Source organism: Trachypithecus francoisi, unplaced genomic scaffold, assembly GCF_009764315.1.
Source record: "Trachypithecus francoisi isolate TF-2019V2 unplaced genomic scaffold, Tfra_2.0 Lachesis_group11, whole genome shotgun sequence".
Classification (NCBI taxonomy): domain Eukaryota; kingdom Metazoa; phylum Chordata; class Mammalia; order Primates; family Cercopithecidae; genus Trachypithecus; species Trachypithecus francoisi.
Window position 1 is genome coordinate 112,183,693 of NW_022681456.1, and position 25,039 is coordinate 112,208,731.

Consider the following 25,039-nt stretch of genomic DNA (forward strand, 5'->3'; position numbering starts at 1 on the left):
GGACAAAGCCAACCACTATGTCATGGGTCACGCAGCCTTGTGCAGAAAAACCAACTACCCACCCTCAACTTGCCAGACAAGTGATCCTCCAGCATGAGCTTTCAAGCTTCCAGAGACTAAAGTCTTAGGCTCATAAGGCTCATACAACCTCGTAAGAGAATCTGAGCCAGATCCTCCAGCATGAGCTTTCAAGCTTGCAGAGACTAAAGCGTTAGGCTCATAAGGTTCATACAACCTCATAAAAGAATCTGAGCCAGAACTACCTAACCAAGCAGCTTGAGAATTCCTGACTCACAGGAACAGGGGGGAATGTTAATAAATGATTATAGCATTATGTTTGGAGGTAATCTGAGAAAACAGTTGATATTCCTGTATCTAATTAGGTTACAACATATCTTATTTTGTATAACTGAATATTTCGGTTCTTGGCAGCAGCAGTTGAAAAACAATCATCTATATTGCAGTAAGATGAGTTTAGGGGACAAGACTGACAACAACAACCACCAATTAGGCTGCATGGTAGTGATGGATGCTAGGCTGTTCATTCAACAACACTCAGCATTAACTCAAAGCATTCAGTGTGGGAAGCTGTGTATTAACAGTTTGATTTCTACACACTGGTCTGTGACCCGCAGTTATATGCAAGAAACAACCCCTACTGGACTCCCATTCTTGCCCATGTGAATCTCACTGTTTCACAGGGCACTGTGTTTTTAAATCTTGGTCTGACCCATTAGTGGACAATGATGTTTGCTACCAGTACTTTAAAATAACAAAACAGAAGAGAAGGTATAGGTGGCAAAGAGAAGAAAGTATTTTCATTTTAGTATTATATAAAGTGGACAGTGGATCATCCAATAATATTTATTTCTTATTGTGGGTAATGGTCAAAAAAAATTAAAATAAATGACATAAAATAGCAAATATGTTTGTATCATAGGAAACTAATTAGTCACCACACTCATCCAGTTAGCCGCCAGCTCATTTTCCTTTTCCAACTTCTCTTTTGCCTGCCCTTTAAATAGCTGGGCTTCCCTGCTCATTTTGTTTTCACACTGATATTTTTAAATTCCCGTGAAAACTGGCTCTGGCTCAGTTGCTTTTTTCCTAATCTCAGATCTGCTTATCTTGAGAGGGTTGAGAATAGGAAAGTCTCTTCTCCTTTGGGACATTCCATTTAAAACACATCTAATGGTTGTCTCACAAGAGTAAGGCAAGTAATAAAAGGAAGATCAGATAGGGAACTTGCAATAACACTGAGATAACTGAAATTTCCGGCTACATGAATCATCTTCAGTTCTCCAACATGCTAGAAATAATTAGATATGCTGGGCTTTCAAGGTTAATTTTTAACTCTAGAATGTCCAAGCAGTAATTGTATTTCCTACTAAGACTTTAAGATTATTATCACCCATGTGCAGCACGTAAAGCTCTCTGATTTCGTGACGAGGGCCACAGATGTAGTACACATCTGGAATGCAGTAAGTTATCTCCCAGCTTTCTCTCCTGCAGCACCTGGCACAGTGCTTTGCATTAACCTGAATAAATGAATATCTTTTAAAAAAATTATTTGGGGAATTGAAAGACCAAAAAAGGAAATATTTATCCAACTGATAATTCATTTACTTATTTGCAATGCTTCAAGAGAAAGGCATTATTATCCATAAGGAAGTTTTCCTAGCTTTAAACCAGTATGTCTATCACTGAAAATATAATTACCAGTAAATATAAAAATGTATTTCCTAAAACTTTTTAACAAGATGAAGGAGGATTTCAAGATTGGGTTTTTTCTATCAAAAGGTAAAGTGAAGCTGACACTAAAAGCAAGACTTCAAGGAGTAAGACTCAGCTGAATAATAACTTTCAAAATATACGACATAAGGAGGAAATGAAGATGCAACATGTTGTAAGTAGATTTTAACAATTAATAAAGAAACAGATTAATGTCTTTGGAAAAGCATAGAAAAGCAAGTAACCAAATTCCACTAGAATGAGATCAAGAATAGAAAGGGGGGGCATTAAATCACAAAAGCTCTAATGAAAGGAAAATTCTGGCTGCTGTCAAAGGAGTCTTTTCCTAAGCAACATTCCCATTTTTATTAATTTTTCAGAAAGGAGTTATTTATGTCAATAAAATTTTAGCAGTTATGTCACCTAGTCCTATCACTGGTCTACACAAGACTCGACAGCAGTCTGTTTAATGGTCTGAATAGCATGAATATGTTGGTAAGTGTCAAATTCATTCTCCTAACCCATTCCTGAGTTCCAGACTGGTATACCAAACTTCCTGCCTGAAATTTCCATTGGCTTTTTCCACAACCATCTCAAACTTAACCTACCAAAAACGAATCTCTTGTTGATCTCCCACCTTCAATCCACAACTCCTCCCTGAGCCCCTGCCCTTTCCCCCAAAAGAACATTTTTTCCTATTTCTAAGCATCAAATCAGCTGCAACAATTCAGGGACAGTGCCTGTTTTATTCATCACTGTGACCCCAAAAGCTACCAGAGGTCTTGGTGTATAATAAAAACTCAATAAACATTGGTCATTGAAAGGCTTTCTTTTACATTTAATCCCATTTACCGTTAAGTATATATAATGCCTTTATACATAAATTATAAATGCAAACAGACAATGACAAGGTAAAATAAAAAATGAATTTAATTTGAAAAAGGAATATAATCTAAATCAACATAATGTGTATCATAAATCTGTTCTTTTGTCTTTAGGGATTACAAGTTTATTAATACAGTACTTTCATAAGTTGAATCTGCAAAATAAGACCTTAAAGGTAAACAAGCATCATGGTCTGATACAGTTATTCCATTGAAATATTTACTCTAAGTTGGCCATTGCCAGAAGCATCAATAAAATTTCAGAACTGGGAACATCATTTCTAATCTACTATGACTGAAATCTTTACATGAAACACAGATTAATGAAATTTTAATATTTTAAATTGTTCTTATCTTCCTATATTTTTCTTTCTCATACATTCATTATAATAGAAGTATAATTTTTGTCTTTCCAAAGCGAAAATAACATGCTGACCTCAGATTTTATTTATGAAAAAAATGTATTAGGATGAAAGAAAAAGGAGGAAAATAACAATTTTGGGGGAAGATAGGAGCAGAGAGGATTGGTAACTTTAAATTGCCTTTGTAATTCTACTTCGAAGTCCTTATGTCCTTAATATTAAAGTAAAATTCTAGTCTGGACACTTCTTTACTCTCAACTCTATTTGTACCTGCTCTTGACAACCTAGTAATGTTCAAACCTGCATATGTGTGAAGTGGCCACACTTTGCTTACCACCCAATCAACTTCATTTTTTTCTATTTTTCATAATGACCTTGATGAGAATGGCAATGTTCCAACAGGTGGCAGACCAAAAATGGTTTTCATTGCTTGAAGAAAAAAACACAAATATATAAGTAATTTGTTAAAGAATCTTAGCAAACAAGTAGTCGTTTCTGTGAAGCTTGGTCAGCCACCACTTACCAAGCACTTTATCTGAAGAAATGTCTCTCACCCAACTGGGAAAGAAACATAAATTGAAACAGATCACATTTAAAAAAAAAATTAAAATGGTCTAGTTTCATTTTCATAAAAATATGCTCCTGTATGTTACCTTTATGGGCTCTATACCTCAGTAAGGTAGAAACACTCATTCATCTCCATGACCATTCTTCTCCTACTTCTCTAAGTGTTCCATTGAAAAGCATCAGACAGGAACACTGAGGACTCATCTATATTCTAGTCCCTTTCCACACTAAAAAGATCTGACTTTTATATCCAGTGGGGTATTGCAGAACTGGCAGAGCGTGGCCTGTGAGCTAGGCCACTGAAGCTCTTGTGGCTTCTCTTTGCTTTCTCTTGGGCCACTCACTAGGGGTAAAGCCAAGCAGCATGACTGAAGAACTGAAGCCACCTGCCAATAACCTGGATCAACCTGGATCAACCTGGAAACGGCTCCTCCAGCCCCAGACAACCCTGCATCTTAACTGTAATTAACACCAACATCTTAACTATAATCTCCTAAGAGAACCTGAGCCAGAACCACCCAGCTAAGTCAATTCTATAATTCCTGACTCACAGAAACTGAGATATTAAATACTTACTGTTGACTAAGACACAGTATTTCCTCAGTTTTCATTCATCATGTGTATTACCAATTTGAATCAGTGTATCTAGAAATTTTAGATTTAGATAGGAAAACACTTTGCAATCCAAACCTGGAGTGCAAAAAGTCAGATCTAGACACAGCAGAAGTGGGCTTTTGGAACTCCATTTGTAAGACCTCACATATGTTAACTTGCTTCTAATGGCCAGAATGCTACTAGACAAGGCACTTTAGAGTGCTGATAAAGACAGTCATACAGAAGATGCTCATTACATGCTTGATAAATCAGTGAGCCAATAAATGTAGTTGGAATAAAAGAAACTATAATGCCATGGGTGGTTAGAGTCAGAGTACACACATCTTTGTAATTACTTATTTACAACATCTCTTTCAACCACCAGAGGGCAGAAACAGCATATTGTTATTCCTTGATCTTCTGATTTAACAAAGCATTTAGAAGGAATAAAATATAAATTCTGCACAAAAAGAGAGAGAGAAAGGCATCCTTCTTAATAAATAGGAACATATTAAATTTTGCATACAATGCCCAAAAAAGCTTATAGATGAAAGCTCAGTTAGAATATAGGACTTCAAGGGATAGACACAAATCATAAATGGTATTCTAAAAAAGGAAGAAAGCAAAAAACAAGAGGCTGAGAGCTTTGGGTCAGTTTCAAAAAAACATGACTAGAGGGAATGTAGACTGACCTCAATTTAAATCTAAACTTTTTACTCTTACTCCATTTCTTCTAGCTACTAATTAGAAAGCACTTGGTATTATTCTACAGAAAAAAGTAAATTTGGTATACTAAATTCAAGCTCATTTTCAGCTATTCACATGTTATTACAATCCAACTTTCTTGTTCTATTTCATCAAAACGAACAACACTGTGAGCCTGCCAGGAGCTACCATCTCCTGCTAAGTGCAGTGCCCAGAAAGAAATAATCACCCTCACTGTGGCCAACCTAACTTAGACCTATTATCTGACTGCAGTTGTGACAATGCCCTTTGATATTATATATCAAGTACTTCCCAACTGCTCTGTTATTTTTAATGGTACCACCCAGCAAAGTTTATTGAATTATATTTCTATATATCGTCATTTTCTACTGAATTGAAAGCTTGCTCCTAACAAAATTAGCACAGCCATTGTCTTTTTCCTTCAAGTTACCTAACTAAGCTAGAGCCAGGGACAACTAGCCTTATATTAGTATTTTATGGGACTTCTGGCAAATTATGTTGTATGTATGGGTTTATGGTCTGAGTCCTAAGATATATATGCAGTTGGTAATTATATTTATAAGCCTAGAGAGACAGATAACAAATGAAATGCAATCCAATTATTTCACAAAGGATATTCTTATGAAAGACACTGAAGATAAATGTGTTAATTCTTGATTAATCTAAAAGGCATTAATAAAAATATCCCATCCCCTCAACTACAATAAATAACAAGATTTTATATGTATGTGTGTGTATTAACTAATTAATGGCTATCCTTGGAACAACTTGATCTTTATTACTTTTTGGTTCATTGGGCCCCTACAGATATAGAGACTCCCAAATCATTTGCATTCTTTAAGATATGTTAAGTACACAGGCATTCTTCAGGGGAATGGGACTCTTCCAGCCTCAACCAATTTGTATCAGAAAATCCAATACAAATTAGCTTAAGCAAAAGGAGGGAACGTATTGGTTCAATTAATTTAAAAATTCAGGAGTAGATTCAGAAACAGCTAGACCCAGAGACTCAACTAATACGATCAAGTGTGTATCTATCTGTCTCTGTTCTTTACCTCCTACCCTTCTCCCTCCTCCTCCCAGGCCATCCCTACCCCACCTCTCTCTGTCTTTCTCTCTGTTATTGCCCCATGAGGACAGCTTTAGGCTGACATCTTTATAGCTTCAAATCCAGCATAAGACATTCTCAATCTCCAAAGCTTAAGGAAAGTCCCAGGATCTAGTCTTACTGGTCCAGCTTACACAATGTGCACATCCCTGGTCAATGACTAGGATCAGGAGACATGGAACAAATACTGACCAGACCTGAGTATAATAACAAGTACTGAATAAAGAGTTTTTCTCCAAGGTAAATGTGAGTTAGATTCTCAGAAGAAACAGAAGATGGACAGGGCACAAAAGAAATGTATGCCATCTCTGTATCACAGTTTCAAAGAGGTCCATGAATCTCCTCTCCAAAGTTAAGAACCAATGTTAAAAATTTCAGTTTCAAAAAGGTCCATGAATCTCCTCTCCAAAGTGAAGAACCAATGTTAAAAAAAAAAAAAAAAAAAGTATAAAGAAGAATAAGCACATTTCTAAAATGTCGATTTAAGTCTAACACTGCACTATATTGCTCACATTTAAGTAACTGATACCTTAATCAAATGCAGTGCCTTACTCTGCCTCCTCAACTTGTAAGCACTGCATTTGTCTCCACTGACGACCTAACAATCACTTCTTGAAGTACTGTTTTGTCTTCTGACTGTGACTTCCAGGACCTGCATTAGTGGAGTTCCACCTCTCTGAGTTTTATAGGTATCCCCCAGTGTCCTCTCCTCTTTTTCTGTCTTATCACTTCTATTCAAATAACTCTCAAATAGTCATTTCCAAGCTAAAATTTCTTTGAAAAATTCCATTCCCACCTTTTTAAAAACCAAATGTAGATCTCAAAACCTACAACCACACTCAAAATATTCAAAACAAACATCACTTACTCTTTTCAACAAAATCAGCCTTTCCTACCTCTCAATCTACCTGTGAAATAATCTGATCATTCAGACATTCTGTCTTCCATGAAGACTTCCTTCCCCTCCCTCCTCACAAGATGGGGGTATGCTTTCACAGCACCCTATCACTGGCATAGTACTTATCCCATTTCATTGTGATGACTGGCTTATGTACTGAGCTCTTACACTAGAATATAAACTCACTAGCAAGGGCATAGCTGTATCTCACATGTACATCCTACATGCCAAGTACAAATAGCCAGGACATAAAAAGTACCCAGCAAATGTTTAATGAGAAAGAGGAAGAGGGATTCATTTTTATGAAAGATCTGTCAGCCAAAAAACCAGATTTTTGGAGGTTTACTATTCAAATAGACTGTGACTTGGTAAATAAGGTCTAGGCAACAAGACTGCAACCAAAATTTATAAAGCAAAAAGTCAGGGAATAGAATGAAAATTTGAAAATTACTACCTTCTTCTTATCTTTTTCATAGCCATTCCCTGAGGGTTTTTTTAATTACTTTTTAAATAATAATGGTAGATATTAAACACTAGGAAACTCTGTTCCTCCAAAGGACTAAAAACAACAGTCCATCCATAGGCACCCGATGTGGTTTCTGTAGAGGCCTTAACAAATTTTTCCTTATAAGACCAGGCACTGTAAACTTGTTTTGTTCATCTGTGATGAAATGACAACAGCTTTGTTTTGTGGGACTTTTATAGGCTCATGCCTGTAATCCCAGCACTTTGGGAGGCCAAGGCAGGTGGATCACCTGAGGTCAGGAGTCCGAGACCAGCCTGGCCAACATGGTGAAACCCTGTCTCTACAAAAAAATACAAAAATTAGCTGGGCGTGGTGGTGAACACCTGTAGTTCCAGCTACTTGGGAGGCTGAGGCAGGAGAATCGTTTGAACCTGGCAGGCAGAGGTTGCGGTGAGCCAAGATCGTGCTACTACACTCCAGCCTGGGCAAGGCTCATCTCAAAAAATAAAAAATAAAAAAAGAAGAAAAAGAAAAAAATGTTTCCTTGTAAGTATCAATTGTATTTTCCTTGTAAGTATCAATTGTCCCAGCTACTGTCCCTTGAAACACCAAGAGACGGCCTTTTGGGGCAGAGGAGACTGAGAACAACTAACTCAGTCACTGAAACCCAAACCACTTGCTTCTCCGTGACATGCCTCTTAACATTAAAGTGTCATTACAATCTGAATTTTGGTTTGAGAAACTCATTATTATCAGTTTCTGTGACGCTCAACATATTACTTAATATTCTAAATTTTCTCACCTGTAAAATGATAATACTAATAATTATCCCACAGGGTTGCTGATAATAAGTGAACATGTAGGAAAAGGACCTAAAGCACAGTTGGTGCTCATGAGAGAGAATACATGATAACAGTGGCTCTCTGGAACTCATAGAGGAAACTAAAGTTTGCTGGCTTCACTGAGCTGACACCTCTTTCCAGAGTCAGCTGATAATGATAACAACTTTCTTCAACCTATACAAGGGAGATACTATTTATACTCATTTATCTATCTATCTATGTAAAATACAATAATATTTCCTTTTCATGACTCAAGTTGTATATAATTTTAAACAAACTTGCACATTGAATTCATCCTTGCTGTTTCCCCCACTCTCCTTTTAATCTCCTTTAAGTCAATCATGTTTTGGTGTTTATTTTCACTAGTGGTTTTTAAACTTTAATTAGCAACCAGCTCTGTTTCATTGCTCTTCAGAAATTCAACTCTCAAAAAACGTAAACTTGTTTTGTTCATCTGTGATGAAATGACAACAGCTTTGTTTTGTGGGACCTTTAAAATAAACATTATTGTCTTTGATTTTCTTCTTCAGACTGTTCACACCGACACCAAACAATTGCAGTCTGTGTTGTTTTAGTACATTACACATAACCTTAGAAACCTTATCCTATTCAGTCTGGCATTTGACAGCAAATAAGAAAGTTAAATATGCTATATTTCTAATATTTTACTTATACTTGTTGGGTTTAGTACTTATACTTATTTTTTCTTTATTTCCAAGCAGCAGACAAAATGTTTCTGGTATTTTATTTCTTCTCCATTACTTCTGTATAATTCTGATGGCAATAATGCAAGGCAACATTAATTCAACGTAAAGCAGGTACTAGAAATATGATAAGGGGGAAGGGTCTAGTCAATGCTACTTCATCTTGCTATTGTCAGAGTACTCAAATTAAGTTAAAAGTACATTTCAACTTCCATTATTAACTATAAGCACAATTACAAATAACACGAACATTTTCTTAAAACCACCTTGGTTCCATTAAATTTTGTCATTCATTTTAAAGTTCCCGTATACAACATTTTTGCAAGAAACTGAAGCTCTTCCTTTAGGAAAGGATTGATGGAAAGGATAAACCTAGGAGAATACAGCACAATCAAAAGATTAAAAATGCCAAAACTATTTGTCTCACTGGCAGTAATAAAAGAAAGTAATAGCTTGGATGGGAAAAAACAATCTGCTTCACAGCTCAAATTCTGGAAATGTAAAGAAAAAGTGCCCTCATCTGGCCAAACAAAAAACTTAAAATTTTAGGAGCACGTGTTAACTCTTGCTCAAGAGTAATTTTCTGAGCTTTAACTGGTATATAAATAGGTCTTTAAAAAAGTAAAAATAAATAATAATCCAACAACATAAATTTTTGCTGCCTTTAAAAAACTGTTTGCTGCTAAAAATAACTACTTAAACCATAAGATAGAAAGTAAATTACGTAATATATAATATCTTGAAAGCAAGGACTACGTAGCAGTGATCATCTTTGAGCACACCCAGATCTAGACACAGAATCCTCAGTTTTATTTCTGATGAAGCTAATGAATGTAGTCGAACTGCAGTTGAATACAAATTGTCCCAACCAGCAAAAACATCCTTGACATTACCCATTACCTTACCTTAGTTGTCTTAGATAAATAATTTGTTCTCTGAAGGGCTTTTTTTTTTTTTTTTTTTGAGTCAGAGTCTCACTCTGTTTGTTGCCCAGGCTGGAGTGCAGTGGCGTGATCTCGGCTCACTGCAACCTCTGCCTCCCGGGTTCAAGCAATTCCCGAGTCTCAGACTCCTGAGCAGCTGGGATTACAGATGCCTGCAAACACATCCGGCTAATTTTCTGTATTTTTAGTAAGGACGGAGTTTCACCATGTTGGCCAGACTGGTCTCAAACTCCTGACCTCAAGTGATCCACCTGCCTAGGCCTCCGAAATTGCTGAGATTACAGGCGTTAGCCACCACACCCGGCCCTAAAGGGTTTTTTAAAATATCAAAATAACAACCAATACAGCCACATTAATACTTCTCAGTATCATCTTTTATTATAGTGAGTTAGTGGTATATTAAGTGGTATATTAAGACTTCAGAATCTTTATTTCAATGTTATACAATTATTGTGCTTCATTCAACAAGAGATTTCAAAAACTTTAAAAGATAACACATTTTAGGTACTGTTATTCTACTTCATTTAATCACATTCTTTTCCTTTAATAATCTTATCTTAGCGCTAAATTTAAGTTCCTTTGCAATCTAAGCAGAATTCAATTCTAATTCATACCAATATTGGTCTGTGGCTATCTAATGTGCTATAGTCTTCCATTTCGTTATACCTAGGTTCAGGTCATCTCAAGTAAATAGTGAAATGTTACTATAGAGTTCTTTTTAATCTGATATTTTCCATTATATTAGAGAATCAAAATTGATATTTTTTTCAATTACTACAAGATAATTAAAAGATTTATATATGTGCTTTTTCAACTATCTGCCATAACTTCAACATATAAAACTTCAGAATGGTGGTTTCGAACCCTGACTGTGCACTGTGGAGTTCTTTAAAAATAGATCCCCAGGCTCCACACCAGAGCCGTCTGACTTGGTGGGTCTCAGGTGAGCTTAGGCTTGAAGCTGTGGCTGATGTTTCTTAGGAGCCGTAGGTGAATATAAAGCACAGTCTGAGGAATCAGCTTTGGAATACAGTTAAGAAAAAAAAAAAAAAAACACTATATATTTCAAAGATACATATTTTTAAAATATTTATATTACTTCTATAACAAATCATTCAATTTAAAAAACTCATATGACCAACATATTTTAAATCACCACTGTATTACATGGGTCTTTAAAAATATAACGGCAACAATCACTTGTCAATTTTTTTTTGGCCAAATAATCAGTCATCATATTGGTGAGTTTCTAAAATATACTTGTAGGTGTAAAATTATTTGTGCATCAAAAATAATAACAAGGTGCATTTTAAATACCATTAATCCACAGTATCTGACAAAATTGCTCCCTATCTGCTTATTGCCAATTTAGAACTTTCTAGATTTATCCACAAGACAAATCCCCCTACATTTTTATTATTTTTCTGTGTGAAGTACCCCAGATTTCATATGCCTCAGCTCGGAGGATGACTCCCCTCATGGGTTAATAGAGGGGTTTTCTGTTGGGCCTGCAAAACAGTCTTGAGAATGAAAATACCCTTGATTACTGGTCAAATGACCTAGTCCTTCAGAGTAAAAATTTAAATCCCAATGGTGATTTAAAGTCTATATTGAGCTGTTAATCCCTTTTAGACTCAAAGAGCAGACACACACAATAAACCTCTAAGCTGACAGTTTGAGATCTGCTTACTACCTCTGGCATTTCTGTGCTCTCAAAAATAATCACAAGCATACTGCACCTTGACACAAGGTATGAAAAGTAAGTATAACATTAATCATGTGTGTGTTTTGAGGGGACCCTGAAAGACTTTTGTTTACAAGTCTTTCCATATAAATTTATCCTGTTAGCCAGGCATGGTGGTGCATGGCACATGCTACTCAGAAAGTCCTAGCTACTCAGGAAGCTGAGATGGGATCTTGAGTCTAGGAGCTGAAGTCCAGCCTGGGCAACATAGCGAGACCCTCTCTCTTTAAAAAATATTTTTCTAATTTTTTTTCAGTATCTCTAATTTTTAGCTAAAAAAGGTTATTATTGTGAGTCCTCACAAATGACAGGCTAACTTGCAGCTACTTAATTAACTCACCTGTAATTACTGCAATAAACCAACCCCTCCCCCATATACCAGGGAAAAACTCTAAACATTTATATTTAACTAACACTTCACTGTTTAGTTTTTTCTTTTCTGAGACGGAGTTTCTCTCTTGTTGCCCAGGCTGGAGTCCAATGGTGCAATCTTGGTTCACCACAGTCTCTGCCTCCCGGGTTCAAGCGATTCTCCTGCCTCAGCCTCCCAAGTAGCTGAGATTGCAAGTATGCGCCACCACGCCCGGCTAATTTTGTTATTTTTTAGTAAAGACTGGGTTTCTCTCCATGTTGGTAAGGCTGGTCTCAAACTCCTGACCTCAGGTGATCTGCCTGCCTTGGCCTCCCAAAGTGCTGGGATACAGGCGTGAGCCACCACACCCAGCCAACACTTCATTCTTTGGTTCAATTGTTTTTTCAGGTTCCCCTCCAGTCTCTAGCCTTATGCATAAATTTATAAAATTGAGATCACAGTGAGCCACAACTGTTTATTCTGTTTCAATATAAATAATACATACTGTTAAACAGAGGCCCTAACAATAATGTATAGGATCAAAAATGGAATAATAAAAAGAGTATTAAACAATAGTTACATAAAACAGTCAATTTCACATTTTAAAGAATTGCAACTAAAAAACTAATTTCCCAGTGCAAAGGAATTAAATGTCTCACATAAAAACGTAATGTAATCAAATATGACTCAGGAATTTCTGAAAAGACGTAATGTGTATCTGCAATTAAAATAAAACAAATGCAAAATCTCTCCTCCTTTACCCTAAGCATTTGGTTTCTAATCCCAAGCAGAATAAACCAACTAGGACATACATGATTTCTAGGTTTCAACAAATTAGACTAACGTATCTAACAGCACTCCACCAACCACTATAAATATTTCTACTTCTACTACTTTGTGTTTTGAGGGTTTTTTGTTTTTATTTTTGTTGTTGTTTTAAATAAATCAATCCACAAACATCACCGCATATTAGCCCACAACTCCTCTGTAGAGATCAAGGAAACTAACACCCAGCAAGGCAGACTAAGGACACAATAAAAGCAATGAAGTCATGAGCTGAATCTCAGTTTTGCCATTTTCTGCCCAGGACAGATCTACATCAACCAGAAAAATCCTGGATCTCCCACTAAAAAGAGGCAAGCAGGTTCCCAAAAGCTACGGACTATTTTCATTCTATATTTTCCCAACACCGTCATATTTTAATTTATTTCATTTTATCAACATTATTACTTCAATCATGAAAACCAAGAATAAAATTATCTACTTGGAAAACTGCACGCTCCACTTCGTGTAGCTGCAATGCTGTACGTGTCTCTCTAACTTGTGACTTCTTTTATTTTCTACAAAATTATGCTGGCATAATCCCAGAATATGCTACAGTCTTTAATGATGGGATCAGTTTGATGTTTCAGCTATCTCTCCTGCATTTACCTAGGGAATAATGAATTCTGAACAAAATGTAATGTACAAGAGAAAAATCAAACCAATTTCTGTGTCGTACTCATTTATAAATATGGGCTTGCTACCAGTGAATGCATCCTCAATTTTTTTCATGTCACAGCACACAAAGGAAATGATAATACTTGGGCAGCACACTGGAATAACAGACCAAGGAGATTTCTGAAAGGTGGGTGGGCGTGAGTGCTCAATGGTTCCAGAAACCTAATCACGGCACACCAGGAGCCGTGGAAGCTGTGTGCAGGAGTATGATGATGATGATGCTAACATCACAGCCTCAACTGCCGTAAGGAACGGTATGCTCAATTTCAAAGCCAGAGCTTATATTTCCACAGTGAACTCACACAGGTGTCCAATTAGTCACTCACAAGCTGATCATCAGCACTAGCTACATCACAGAAAAGTAATAATGGGAGAAAATATTTCTACCACTAGAAAGCCAAATCAAGTATTTTTGAGTAGGGAAATCACCTCTTACTGATCCCTAGAATTAAAAATGCACCTATAAATTATAGCTTATCAAAGTAAATAAATATATAGCACAGGTCTGATTATCCTCAACTATAAATTGGTAATGAGGTATAAAGGAAACCACTATTTGGGCATGCCGTAGTTCAAACAGGCTCCAGGTCCACTCTTGGTGTGCTTTAAAATTACTATGATCATTTAAGCAATATTACCAAAAGAAGAGCACAAAACTTCTTTCCGAGGGACAACGTGGTACTGTGGGTGTATTAGATGTGTTGCAGTGGGAACTGATCCAAGGGCTTTGATGCTTTTAAAATGAAGCTCGTCTACGTAACAACTGCTTGGCCTCCCTCGCCCTTAGTTTCCTTATCAAATGAAGTATCATCTTCCTTATAGGTTTTGTTATGAGGATTACAGATAATACATGATATCTGGTTTCTACCACATGTGTCTGGTAGCCATATGCACTCAAAAAGAATAATTGTAATCACTAGTAATATTTTGTATTGTATTTTTGTTTAACATATCATTAATTAACATATCTCTATGTTCAGTATTTTTAAAAGCTACATAAATAACAATGTATTTTATTCTTGAAAACTGGTAAGAGGGATTTTAGGTGTTCTTACCACAAAAACAAAAGATAAATATGTGTACCCTGCATGGTGGCTCGTGTCTGTAATCCCATCCAGCATTTTGGGAGGCCGAGGTAGGCGGATCACAAAGACAGGGGATCAAGACCATCCTGGCCAACATGGTCAAACCTCGTCTCCACTAAAAATACAAAAATTAGCTGGGTGTGGTGGTGCATGCCTGTAATCCCACCTACTTGGTAGGCTGAGGCAGGAGAATCGCTTGACCCAGGGAGTTGGAGGTTCCAGTGAGCTGAGATGTTGCCACTGCACTCCACCCTGGTGACAGAGTGAGACTCTGTCTCAAAAAAGAAAAAAGAAAAAGAAAAAGATAAGTATGTGAGGTAATGCATATGCTAATTAGCTTGATCTGGCCATTCCACAGTGTATACACATTTCAAAACATCATGTAGCATATGATAAATATATACAATTATTGTCAATTTAAGTAAATATATAGTTTAAAAAATGCCCTATGTCTCAAAATAAGAAGGTGATTTCCTCTTCAGTTTTCTTTCCTATACCTAAGCTTACATCAATGAGAACACTTCAGTTTGGTACAAGACTTAATACCTTTACAACGCTTGCGAGTCTTCTCTATTAATGAAGAGAAAGGGTACCAGGCATGGTGGCTCACGCCTATAGTCCCAGCTACTTAGGAAGCTGAAGCTGGAGGACTGCTTGAGTTCAAAAATTCTGGGCTGCAGCGTGCTATGCTGATAGCGTATCCGTACTAAGTTCAGCATCAACATGCTGAACTCCTGGGAGCGGGAGACCACCAGACTGCTTAAGGAGTGGTGAACTGGCCCAGGCTGGAAACAGAGGAGGTCAAAATTCCTGTGCTGATATGATCAGTAGAGGGATTGTGCCTGCGAACAGCACTGCACTCCAACCTGGGCATATAATGAGGCTCCATCTTTAAAAAAAAAAAAAAGAAAAATTATTTATCTACTTTCTTGTTTATTTCAAATAATAGAGAAAGAAGACAGAGTCTGGAGAACTCCCTCCAAAGCTATGTAACATTCTATCTTGTTATCTCATGGTTGAATAAAATAAGTCAATTGTTAGACATTTGTATTAAATTCACTTCCCACTATTTTGAAGACTTTTTATTTAATATTTTTAACATCTAGACCCAGAAAAAGAATTACAAAATTCAAAAGGGATTACCTTCTGGCTTTTAATACATATTTCTTAGGCAAACCTATCTTTCTGAATGAATACTGAGGTGTGGGGTACAACCTGGGCAGAATCCTACTGATTGTGAAACTTTGTTGGTTGACTCCCACTATACTTTAATTGAATCTCTTGGTAATAAATATGTTTGTTTTGTTTAAGATAAATTAAATTATAAAGAAATCAAGAACTTTCAAAATTATTTCAAAATAAGGGAAAGATTTCCTCAGTCACAGTTACTAAGCAAAAGAGTTTTAGCAATGTATATACACTTTACTATTTCAAATTTTCTTAACAAAATTAACACATGTGTATAGTGCACATGTATAATTTTTTTCCCACAAACTACAAAGGATTTAAAATGTAAAAGAAAATCTCTTCTGCTTCATCCACATCAAAACCCAATAAAACATGGAAGTAATTATTGCTAACATTTTCTTTTCTGTTCTACCAGAATTTTTAAATAGAAGAGCATAAATAAATGAAAATTTTATTAGTATATAACATGCTTTAAAACTTGCTTTTTTCCTCTTAATATTAGATGTTAACACATACAAATCTATTACTACATATATTCTACTGTTTCATAATTTATAAAACTAGTTTATAATTTATAAAACTAGTTTACTACTGAAAAAAGTCTGGTTAATTTCTATTTTTGCTATTTTGTATGTGTTGTGTGTATAAACAACATTTCAATGGCCATCCTTATAAACAATATGGAAGTTCAACCTAATATCCACACTGTACTATTACAGTTGAAGGATAAATCTGCAGGTATAGAACTGACGAATGAGCATTTCATATTTGACTATTTTCACAGTTTACACTCCTACTAGTAGTAAAAGAGAGTTAACTATTTCCCTCTGCCTTCACTAATACAGGGATATTCCCACACTGAAATCTTTGCCAATTTGATAGAGGAATAAGACACCTCATTCCAGTTGGCTTCTAAAAAATTGGCCATTTATGTTTCTTTTTGTCTGACTTTCACTGTTTCCATTTTTAATTCACATTTCATATTAGCTTGCTCATTTTCTTAATGGGAATCAACTGTTTTAAAATGCTACATATGCAAATAAAATCTCTCACTACAAAACAGTTTTGAAGACTGGCTGTAGTTTCCCTGTGTTGTATGAATTGCTTGTTTAGATTCTTGAACTTATTCATCTAAATCCAACAGAGATGACTGCATGGAGATTTATGTTTACATACATAAATCTACTGTACAGATAAAAATACAACCTAGTGGCCCTCTAGTATGGAAGAGGCTAACAAAGACACCGCATCATGCAAACAATAAAAGGCCTAGGGTAAATCTAATTCTGGTCTCAGCTCTGCTACAATAAGCTGAATAACCTAGGTGTCACCTTAGCCCTCAAAGTATCAGCTCCTCAGTCAATAAAATGAAAAAGTTGGGCAGAAAGGTCCCTAAACCTGCTTCCAAGTGTAAATCCCAGGACTCTAAGAGCTCGCAATGTTTTTCTTAGAGTATGAAACACCTATAGGACAAAATGAAATAATTGATTATTATGAAGTAAAAAATAAATAATATAATAACATTTAAATATATGTTAAAAATAAAACTCAAATCATATTATAACAAGATTAGCAACATGATACTACCCATGTTTGCTGTTTTAAGCCCTCAGAATATTAAAAACTTGGGGAGATATACATATATACTGAATATATTCAAAGAATTAACTTACCACCTCCAGTGTGATTTTCTGACAATCATTTTAAGAGCAGTTTAGCAGGAACAACAACAAAAACCGAAACCTATTTAAGAATCCACTGCTAATAAAAGCTCCTTGTTGCCAGAATAATACCATGCCCCTTACATGCATTTACATTGTTTCAATTTTTCAATCCTTGTATTAAATGAGATATATCTTAAAATTAGATTTGTAGTTGGGTTTTCATGGTTCTATTCATGATATTATTAAAAACAAATCACTTTTCTCCCATCTGAAGAATTATTTCTGTGCTATGATGCCTACGCTTATTCATTTTATAGTTTTAAAAATGTGTTTAAGAAAAAATGGTCTCAAACACAAATTATATGTAGGTGGAAAATCATTGCTATAGCAACAGTAGCTTCAGTCTATGAGACCTGAAAGGTAAAAACCTTCTAATTCTAATACTTAAAACCTAATGTTTGATTTTTGATAGTGGTGCCTAATTTTTTATCATTACTATCATGAACTAGATATCTAGACCACTATCATCCCCATGAGACCTGGCCAAATTCAAATCCTTAAAGTACAAAAACACATGATGCCTTTTTAAATGATAAATTACAAGAAATCAAACATGATACCTCAAGCTATCCCCTAGGCAGTATTCCTTCTCTTCGTCATGTTCCCTGAAGCCAAAGGGGACAGCTTCAAATGGTGAGTGATTTGAGAATCTTTGAGGTCTTACTGGTAATAAAAGTATTAGTACCATGCCATTACTGTAAGGCGGGCGGGGGGAGCACTGCTCCCAGCTAGCATTGGTTTCATCCCCACCCTCAACTGTGTCTGGCTCCAAGAATGGGGCACGTTTTTTTGGAGAATCCTTTCTTTACTATTCTGATGGGCAGAGATTGAAAAACTGGCAACAAAAGGAAATTAAAGCTATACTTTTTCATGGCAAAATTTTATGTATATGGGTATACGCATACAAGAAAGGGAAATCAGTAGCAATTTTCTTTAAAAAAACCCTTTTTCCCATTCTACTGCTCAGGTGCAAAACATACCTGAGACACAAGGAGAATGATCACCACCACTACTTTAACACCTCAAAGGCACAGGACACCCTGAATATGGCAGAGTAATAAATACAGTGTTCATGAAATTCTGTGATATTTTCCTGGCTTTGTCATTTCCTAGCCATGTGACTGTAGCCAATTTGATCTATCTGTGCTTCAGGTGTATCATCTGAAAATAAGAACAATGATGGTGCTATCTTAAGGGTGACTGCAAAGATCAAATGAGTTAGTATATATAAGGGAACTGTGCCTGGTAAATGATAAGCACTTAATCAAGCAAACGGCTGTCTCCATTGTTTTGTTTTGAACCATTCTAACAGGTATGCAATGTACATAACTGTGATTTTAATTTGCACTTCCCTAATGACTACCAATGCTGAGCAGATTTTCAAGTATGTATTAGAAATCTGCATATCTTCTTGGTGAAGAGACTGCTCAAATCTTTGGACCCCCCTGGGTTGTTTGTTTTCTTACTGGTGAGTTTTGAGAGTTCTTTATGTTATTTGGATATGATTTCGTTGCCAGATATATGATCTGCAAATATAGTCATGAACCACATAATGACATTTTGGTCAACAACAGACAGCATAGATTAACAGTAGTCCCCTAAGATTATAATGGGGCGGAAAAATTCCTATCACGTAGTTAAGTTGTAGCCATCATAATATCACACCACAATGCATTACTCAACTGTCTGTAGTGATGCTGATGTAAATAAACCTCCTGTGCTGCCAATCATATAAAAGTATAACACAGACAATTATGTATAGTACCTAATACTGGGTAATGATAAATGACTGTTAATGGCTTATGTATTTACCAAACTTTTCTTTTTATTGTTATTTTAGAGTGTACTCCTTCTACTTATAAAAAAATGTTAACTGTAAACAGCCTCAGGCAGGTTCTTACACAGGTATTCTGGAAGCAAGGCATTGTTATCACAAGAGATGACAGCTCCATGAGTGTTACTGCCCCTGAAGATCTTACAGTGGGACAAGATGTGGTGGTAGAATACAGTGATACTGATGATCTGACCCTGTATAGGTCTAGGATAATGTGTGTGTTTGTGCCTTAGTTTTTAACCAAAAAGTTTAATATAAAAAAGTATATAGAATAACGATATAAAGAAAAAAAAACATTTTTGTGTAGGTGTGCAATGTGTTTGTGTTTTAAGCTAATTGTTATTGCAAGAGTCAAGAATTTTTAAAAATTGTAAGAATTTTAAAACATTTTGAAGGGCCAGGCATGGTGGCTCATGCTTGTAATTCCAGCATTCTGGGAGGCTAAGGTGGGCTGATTATTTGGGGTCAGGAGTTCAAGACCAGCCTGGCCAATATGGTAAAATCCCCGTCTCTGCCGAAGTACCACCACTGCACCCCAGCCTGGGCAACAAAGCAAAATCCCTCTCAAAAAAAAAAAAATTAAAATTAAAATTGCATATCAATATAAATAAATTCGCATAAATTTTAGAAAAGCTAAATCAAGCTTTCTTAAGCTTGGTAAATCTATATTTACAGGTAGCTATTTTTTACAGGGTATGAGTGTCTCTTCATTTTTATATTAAAAGAAACATTAAAATCTTCCCAGAGGCAGATGAAGAAAAGAATTATCTTCATCTTCCTCAGTCCTTTCATCAAAATCTTGTCACAGAATGTAAATGCTCACTCTCTCTCTCAATTGATTTCTTCTTAACAATCACAGTCTTTTCAGGAATAACTGGACATCACAATCCTCAAGCTATTAACAAAGTAGTCTCTCTCTAGATGCCCCTCTATAAGTCAAGTCAAGGTGTCTGGGGTTTTTCTCTGAAGTAAGGGACGGGAAAAAGCAAGGAGAAATATCTCTATCACAATTAATTACTATTCTCATTTTACATACCAAACTGCAGAAAAGTTTTCACTTGATTGATTAAAGATTTTATAAACTTCTTGCAATTGTCTTACTAGTAAAACACCAGAAGACACAATGGTAACAGACTACAACTATAAACAAGAGTTTTACAACTGTAGTTTAATAAATGTAAGGGCTGTGGCACAGTCATCCTCTCAAGTAATTCAACTACCCTGCCCTCTCAGGCAGGTGGGATGCTTACTTTGAACCAAAGTATGTAAGAAAAGACAGCAAGTTTCAAAAAAGTATGTCATCTCCAGAAATGAAGAATTATAAGTCAGTTAATTATAAAATTATTAGAGGGGCTGGGCACGGTGGTTCATGCCTGTAATCCCAGCACTTTGGGAGGCTGAGGCGGGGGAATCACGAGGTCAAGAGATCAAGACTATCCTGGTCAACATGGTGAAACCTCTGGCCGGGCGCGGTGGCTCAAGCCTGTAATCCAGCACTTTGGGAGGCCGAGACGGGCGGATCACGAGGTCAGGAGATCGAGACCATCCTGGCTAACACGGTGAAACCCCATCTCTACTAAAAATACAAAAACTAGCCGGGCGAGGTGGCGGGCGCCTGTAGTCCCAGCTACTCGGGAGGCTGAGGCAGGAGAATGGCGGGAACCCGGGAGGCGGAGCTTGCAGTGAGCTGAGATCCGGCCACTGCACTCCAGCCCCGGCGACAGAGTGAGACTCCGTCTCAAAAAAAAAAAAAAAAAAAAAAAAAAAAAAAAAAAAAAAACATGGTGAAACCTCGTCTCTACTAAAAATACAAAAATTAGTTGGGCATGGTGGCAGGCACCTGTAATCCCAGTTACTCCGGATGCAGGAGTATTGCTTAAACCCGGGAGGCAGAGGTTGCAGGAGTAGAAATGGCACCACTGCACTCCAGCCTGGGCAACAGAGGGAGACTCTGTCTCAAAAAAAAAAAAAAAAAAAAAAAAGTCTTCTGAATTGTTACACCCACAAGTCTCCCTCATACAATTAAAAGTTTTCACCTCACCCATTCCTATACTTTCAATTCTTATTATTTATATACAAAATATCTGCAGAAATGTCAATACTCAAGTATAGTTACTGTACAAGGTTTTTTAACTCAAAGAAAAAACATTCCATATAAGTCATCCACATATTTTTAGTCATACAGCAAAGGTCAGACATTTTGATTTTACCAACGAATGAAAATAGGTAAGAGAAGCATTTCCTGATACTGGGATTGGGGTTTCTACCTGATCTGGTTTAATACCTTATTTCCTGGTTTATATGTAGGCTGATTCCTAAAAATGGTTAACTCAGGGCTAGAGGTTACCAGGCAGCTCTAGGACAGTTAGACTACACATAATTAACAACAGATATTAAGTACTGACTAAATACAAATTTGTTTCTCTTATATATTGCCTTTTCTCTACAGATAGTGATTAACATTCATTTCTTAGCGCACACCATTTAGTTGGGAATGAGAAGAAAATGATAGAAACAGTTTACAAAAAAACATTGGAGAAAAGTTACGCAAAGTAGATGAGAAAGAACTGCAGGTTATCGGTAACGGCCCAGAAAGATGCTCAATCCAAGTCCAAGAGACTGTGGCCCAATTAAATCTTGACCTGGTTTTGACCCAAGCCATTTCCCAGAAGCCACTGATGGTTTGCAGGATAAAGAAGGAAGACAAGGTTTAGGAAGACCTTAATTGAATCAACACATACAAGGTCTAAAAAGACTTGTATGGGTTCTTCCAATCACATGCTTCCTGAATATATGTATTTTGTTTAACATTTTAAATGTGTATGAAATTTGGCTCATTTTAGATTCAATGTGTGCATTTAATATGGCCGCTTGTTCTCATAGACAAGATGGTATTAAATCACTGGTGGATCTTTCAATCAGTGTGTCAGGAGGCAATGTTAGAAACAAGCCTCCCACTGGTAGGCAGAGCCAACTTAGCACTGTCCTAGAAGTGAAGAGCAGAAGATGCTGGAGGCTCTGCCAGTACTAGGCAGGGAGAAAGGGCTCAGACTCCTTTCACTGTCAGCAGAAGCCACCTAGGCAAGCAACACTAACTTAATTTATCTGTGTTGGCTTTAGTTTACAACTTTTTTTTTTTAAACTTGATAACCTTTAAATAGCAATTAACAGACCTTTACTTAAATTCAAGGATTAAAATTCAACATTATTCCTTAAGTTAGCTACCTGGGTCTACACTAACTGTAATATTAGTAAAGCTGCTAAGCCAACTGCTGATTTTTCCATTTTTCTTTAAGGGTAAAAATAAGGAAAATACGCCACTTGTTTTCTAGGACTACAAACAGAATAAAACAAATCAGTAATTTGTTTTCTTTGAGAAATTATTTGAATATCCATCATGTGCCAGTAGCTTAAAGAGTATCACTAATTCTGTATGGCAGCTGATTAAGCTCACTTTACAGAAAAAGAGACAGAAACTCCAAGAGGGCTGGAATTCAAAGCTAAGCCTGGCTCATTCCAATGCCCAGTTCTTTTCACTTCACCCAGTTACCTCTAGCATATTGACTCATTATTTCACCATTATTCATTTACCTTTTACTGTGTTTCCACTATAACACATTCTTAGAAGGAATCTTATAATTCAGTATTATCCATTACTACTACACTCATTTGAAGAGCCCTTTCTTTTTTTTGAGACAGAGTTTCACTCTTGTCACCCAGGCTGGAGTGCAATGGCGCGATCTCGGCTCACCACAACCTCTGCCTCCCAGGTTCAAGCAATTCTCTTCCCTCAGCCTCCTGAGTAGCTGGGATTACAGGCCTACACCACCACACCTGGCTAATTTTGTATTTTCAGTAGAGACGGAGTTTCTCCATGTTGGTCAGGGTGGTCTCGAACTCCCGACCTCAGGTGATCTGCCTGCCTCAGCCTCCCAAAGTGCTGGGATTACAGGCGTGAGCCACCATGCCCGGCCTGAAGGGCCCTTTCTTATTACTTATTATTTGCAGTAAAGTATTACGAAAATCAGAATGTATACATGTGTTGCAGGTGTATGTACGGGAGGGGGGAATGCATGGGAAGGTGCAGAATTTTAATTTAATATTCAAACACAGGCAAAAATACTATTAATCGTATCAAATTTATTTCTCCTACTCCCAAGTAACTGCTAGAGTTGGTTTTTGTTTGTTTGTTTGTTTGTTTAAAATCACTGCAATAAACTGCCTTCAACTTGGGGTGCTGTGGTTTCCACAAATATACTGGCCACGAATGATTTGTTTCATCTGTAGCATAAATAAGATATAATTCACTTTTGTTATACAAACTCTGAAGCTTTATTTTGTATTAGAATAGCCTATTTATAGCATATTTATAGTCTATTATATTTATTCCACCAACTGAATCCAAATACAGAATTTCAATAGAATCTCAAAAACTGTAAAGTCCACCAAAGAGAAAACCTCAAAAGAAATACAGCAAAACGGCAGCCAGAAGGTGGTTCCTTCTGATCATCTAAGAATACCTTAGATCTTAAAACAAGCTGAAGTTTATCTCTATTTAAAACCCATGGCTTTATGACTTGAAATCTATGTTTTGAAAGTAATCAAGAACTCCTTCTGGGGACAGGATGGGGATAGGAACGAACAGAAGCTCTCAACCAATATGAAGTAGTTTTAGTCTCTCCACTAACCGATATATATATATCATACTTTCAGACTAGAACAGTAACGCAGCCTGTGATTAAACATGGAATTACCAACCGACAGAAACTAGACTGGTTCACATACTACCGGGGTGCCTTATGGAAGGCTGAGGGAACTGCGGAAACCTCCAGCCATCCAATGACAAGTCGAAGAGGGAAATATCAAGTGGTGTGTCCCTTTCCCCAGCAGCATTTAGCTTCCCTGGATAGGGAGTCTGATCCAGGGTTGGGGATTTCTGGGGGGGGTGTAGCAAAATGTAAAGGCATATGAGAAAACAGATCTGTAGAGTCAAGAAGATCAAAGAAACATGTACTAGACATGAACTGGGGAGGTTTACCATCTCGCAATTCTCTTAACTCATTGCATGACTCATATCAGAGTCCCAACCAACTATGCCTATGCTATTAGGTTGAAGCATGAGAAATTGACGTTTTTGTGGGGTCAAAAACAGTCCAAAACTAGCAAATTAATATGATTCCATTTACTAAATATGGCGCTATCCTCCTATACATGAAGCAAATCAGATGATCTCTCTTGGGAATTGGAATGTGACTGAAGAAATGGTCAGAGCTGTCTTGTAACAGCAGCACTCTAGAGAGTACAGAAGCTCTCACTGCTCAAGGCCCCAGATCTCTGCCCTACCCTAAAATTTAGCTGAGCAGCAATTCCTTAAAGACTGCAAACTCTCCAAGAATCCTTCCAATAACTGATTTAATAAATGGCTTACTTTGATGAAGTTAGGGCTTAGTTTCTTTGTGACCAAAGGAACTTTAACAAATACACACTGTAAGCCTGGGAGGACAGAAGGGGGTTCCATGGGATCCTTGGGTACCAGTTCAGCACCCAAGTTTTGTTTTTCTTTCTGTTGTCACCAAACCTGAGCATGGCTGCTGATGAAGCAAAGCATAGCAAGCAAGCAAAAGACGTTTGCTCCTTTTTCTTTCATAGTCCTTACAATTGCTACACATACACAGACTTGCTCAATGCATGTTACAGAAACTGGAGGAGAGATTTCTGTTAATCAAATGTCTAGCCAGGATTAAGGACGTTGGTTATTTTCAATAGTTTAAAAGTCACACATGTTA

At 36.7% G+C, this 25,039-nt stretch overlaps 1 protein-coding gene across 9 annotated transcripts in view; it reads right to left on the reverse strand.

The window, feature by feature from the left end:
* The window catches only part of PLEKHA5 (pleckstrin homology domain containing A5), a 260,555-nt gene that overhangs the window by 192,670 nt on the left and 42,846 nt on the right, over nt 1–25,039 (reverse strand). The window contains exon 4 of one of the 9 annotated variants that reach the window (XM_033222730.1): nt 3,010–3,406. The exons of the other annotated variants lie outside the window; for them this stretch is intronic. Within the exon in view, the coding sequence (XP_033078621.1) occupies nt 3,325–3,406 (82 nt within the window). The 3' untranslated portion in view covers nt 3,010–3,324. Of the gene's footprint in view, nt 1–3,009; nt 3,407–25,039 lie in introns of those variants that run through there. 9 annotated transcript variants of the gene reach the window in all.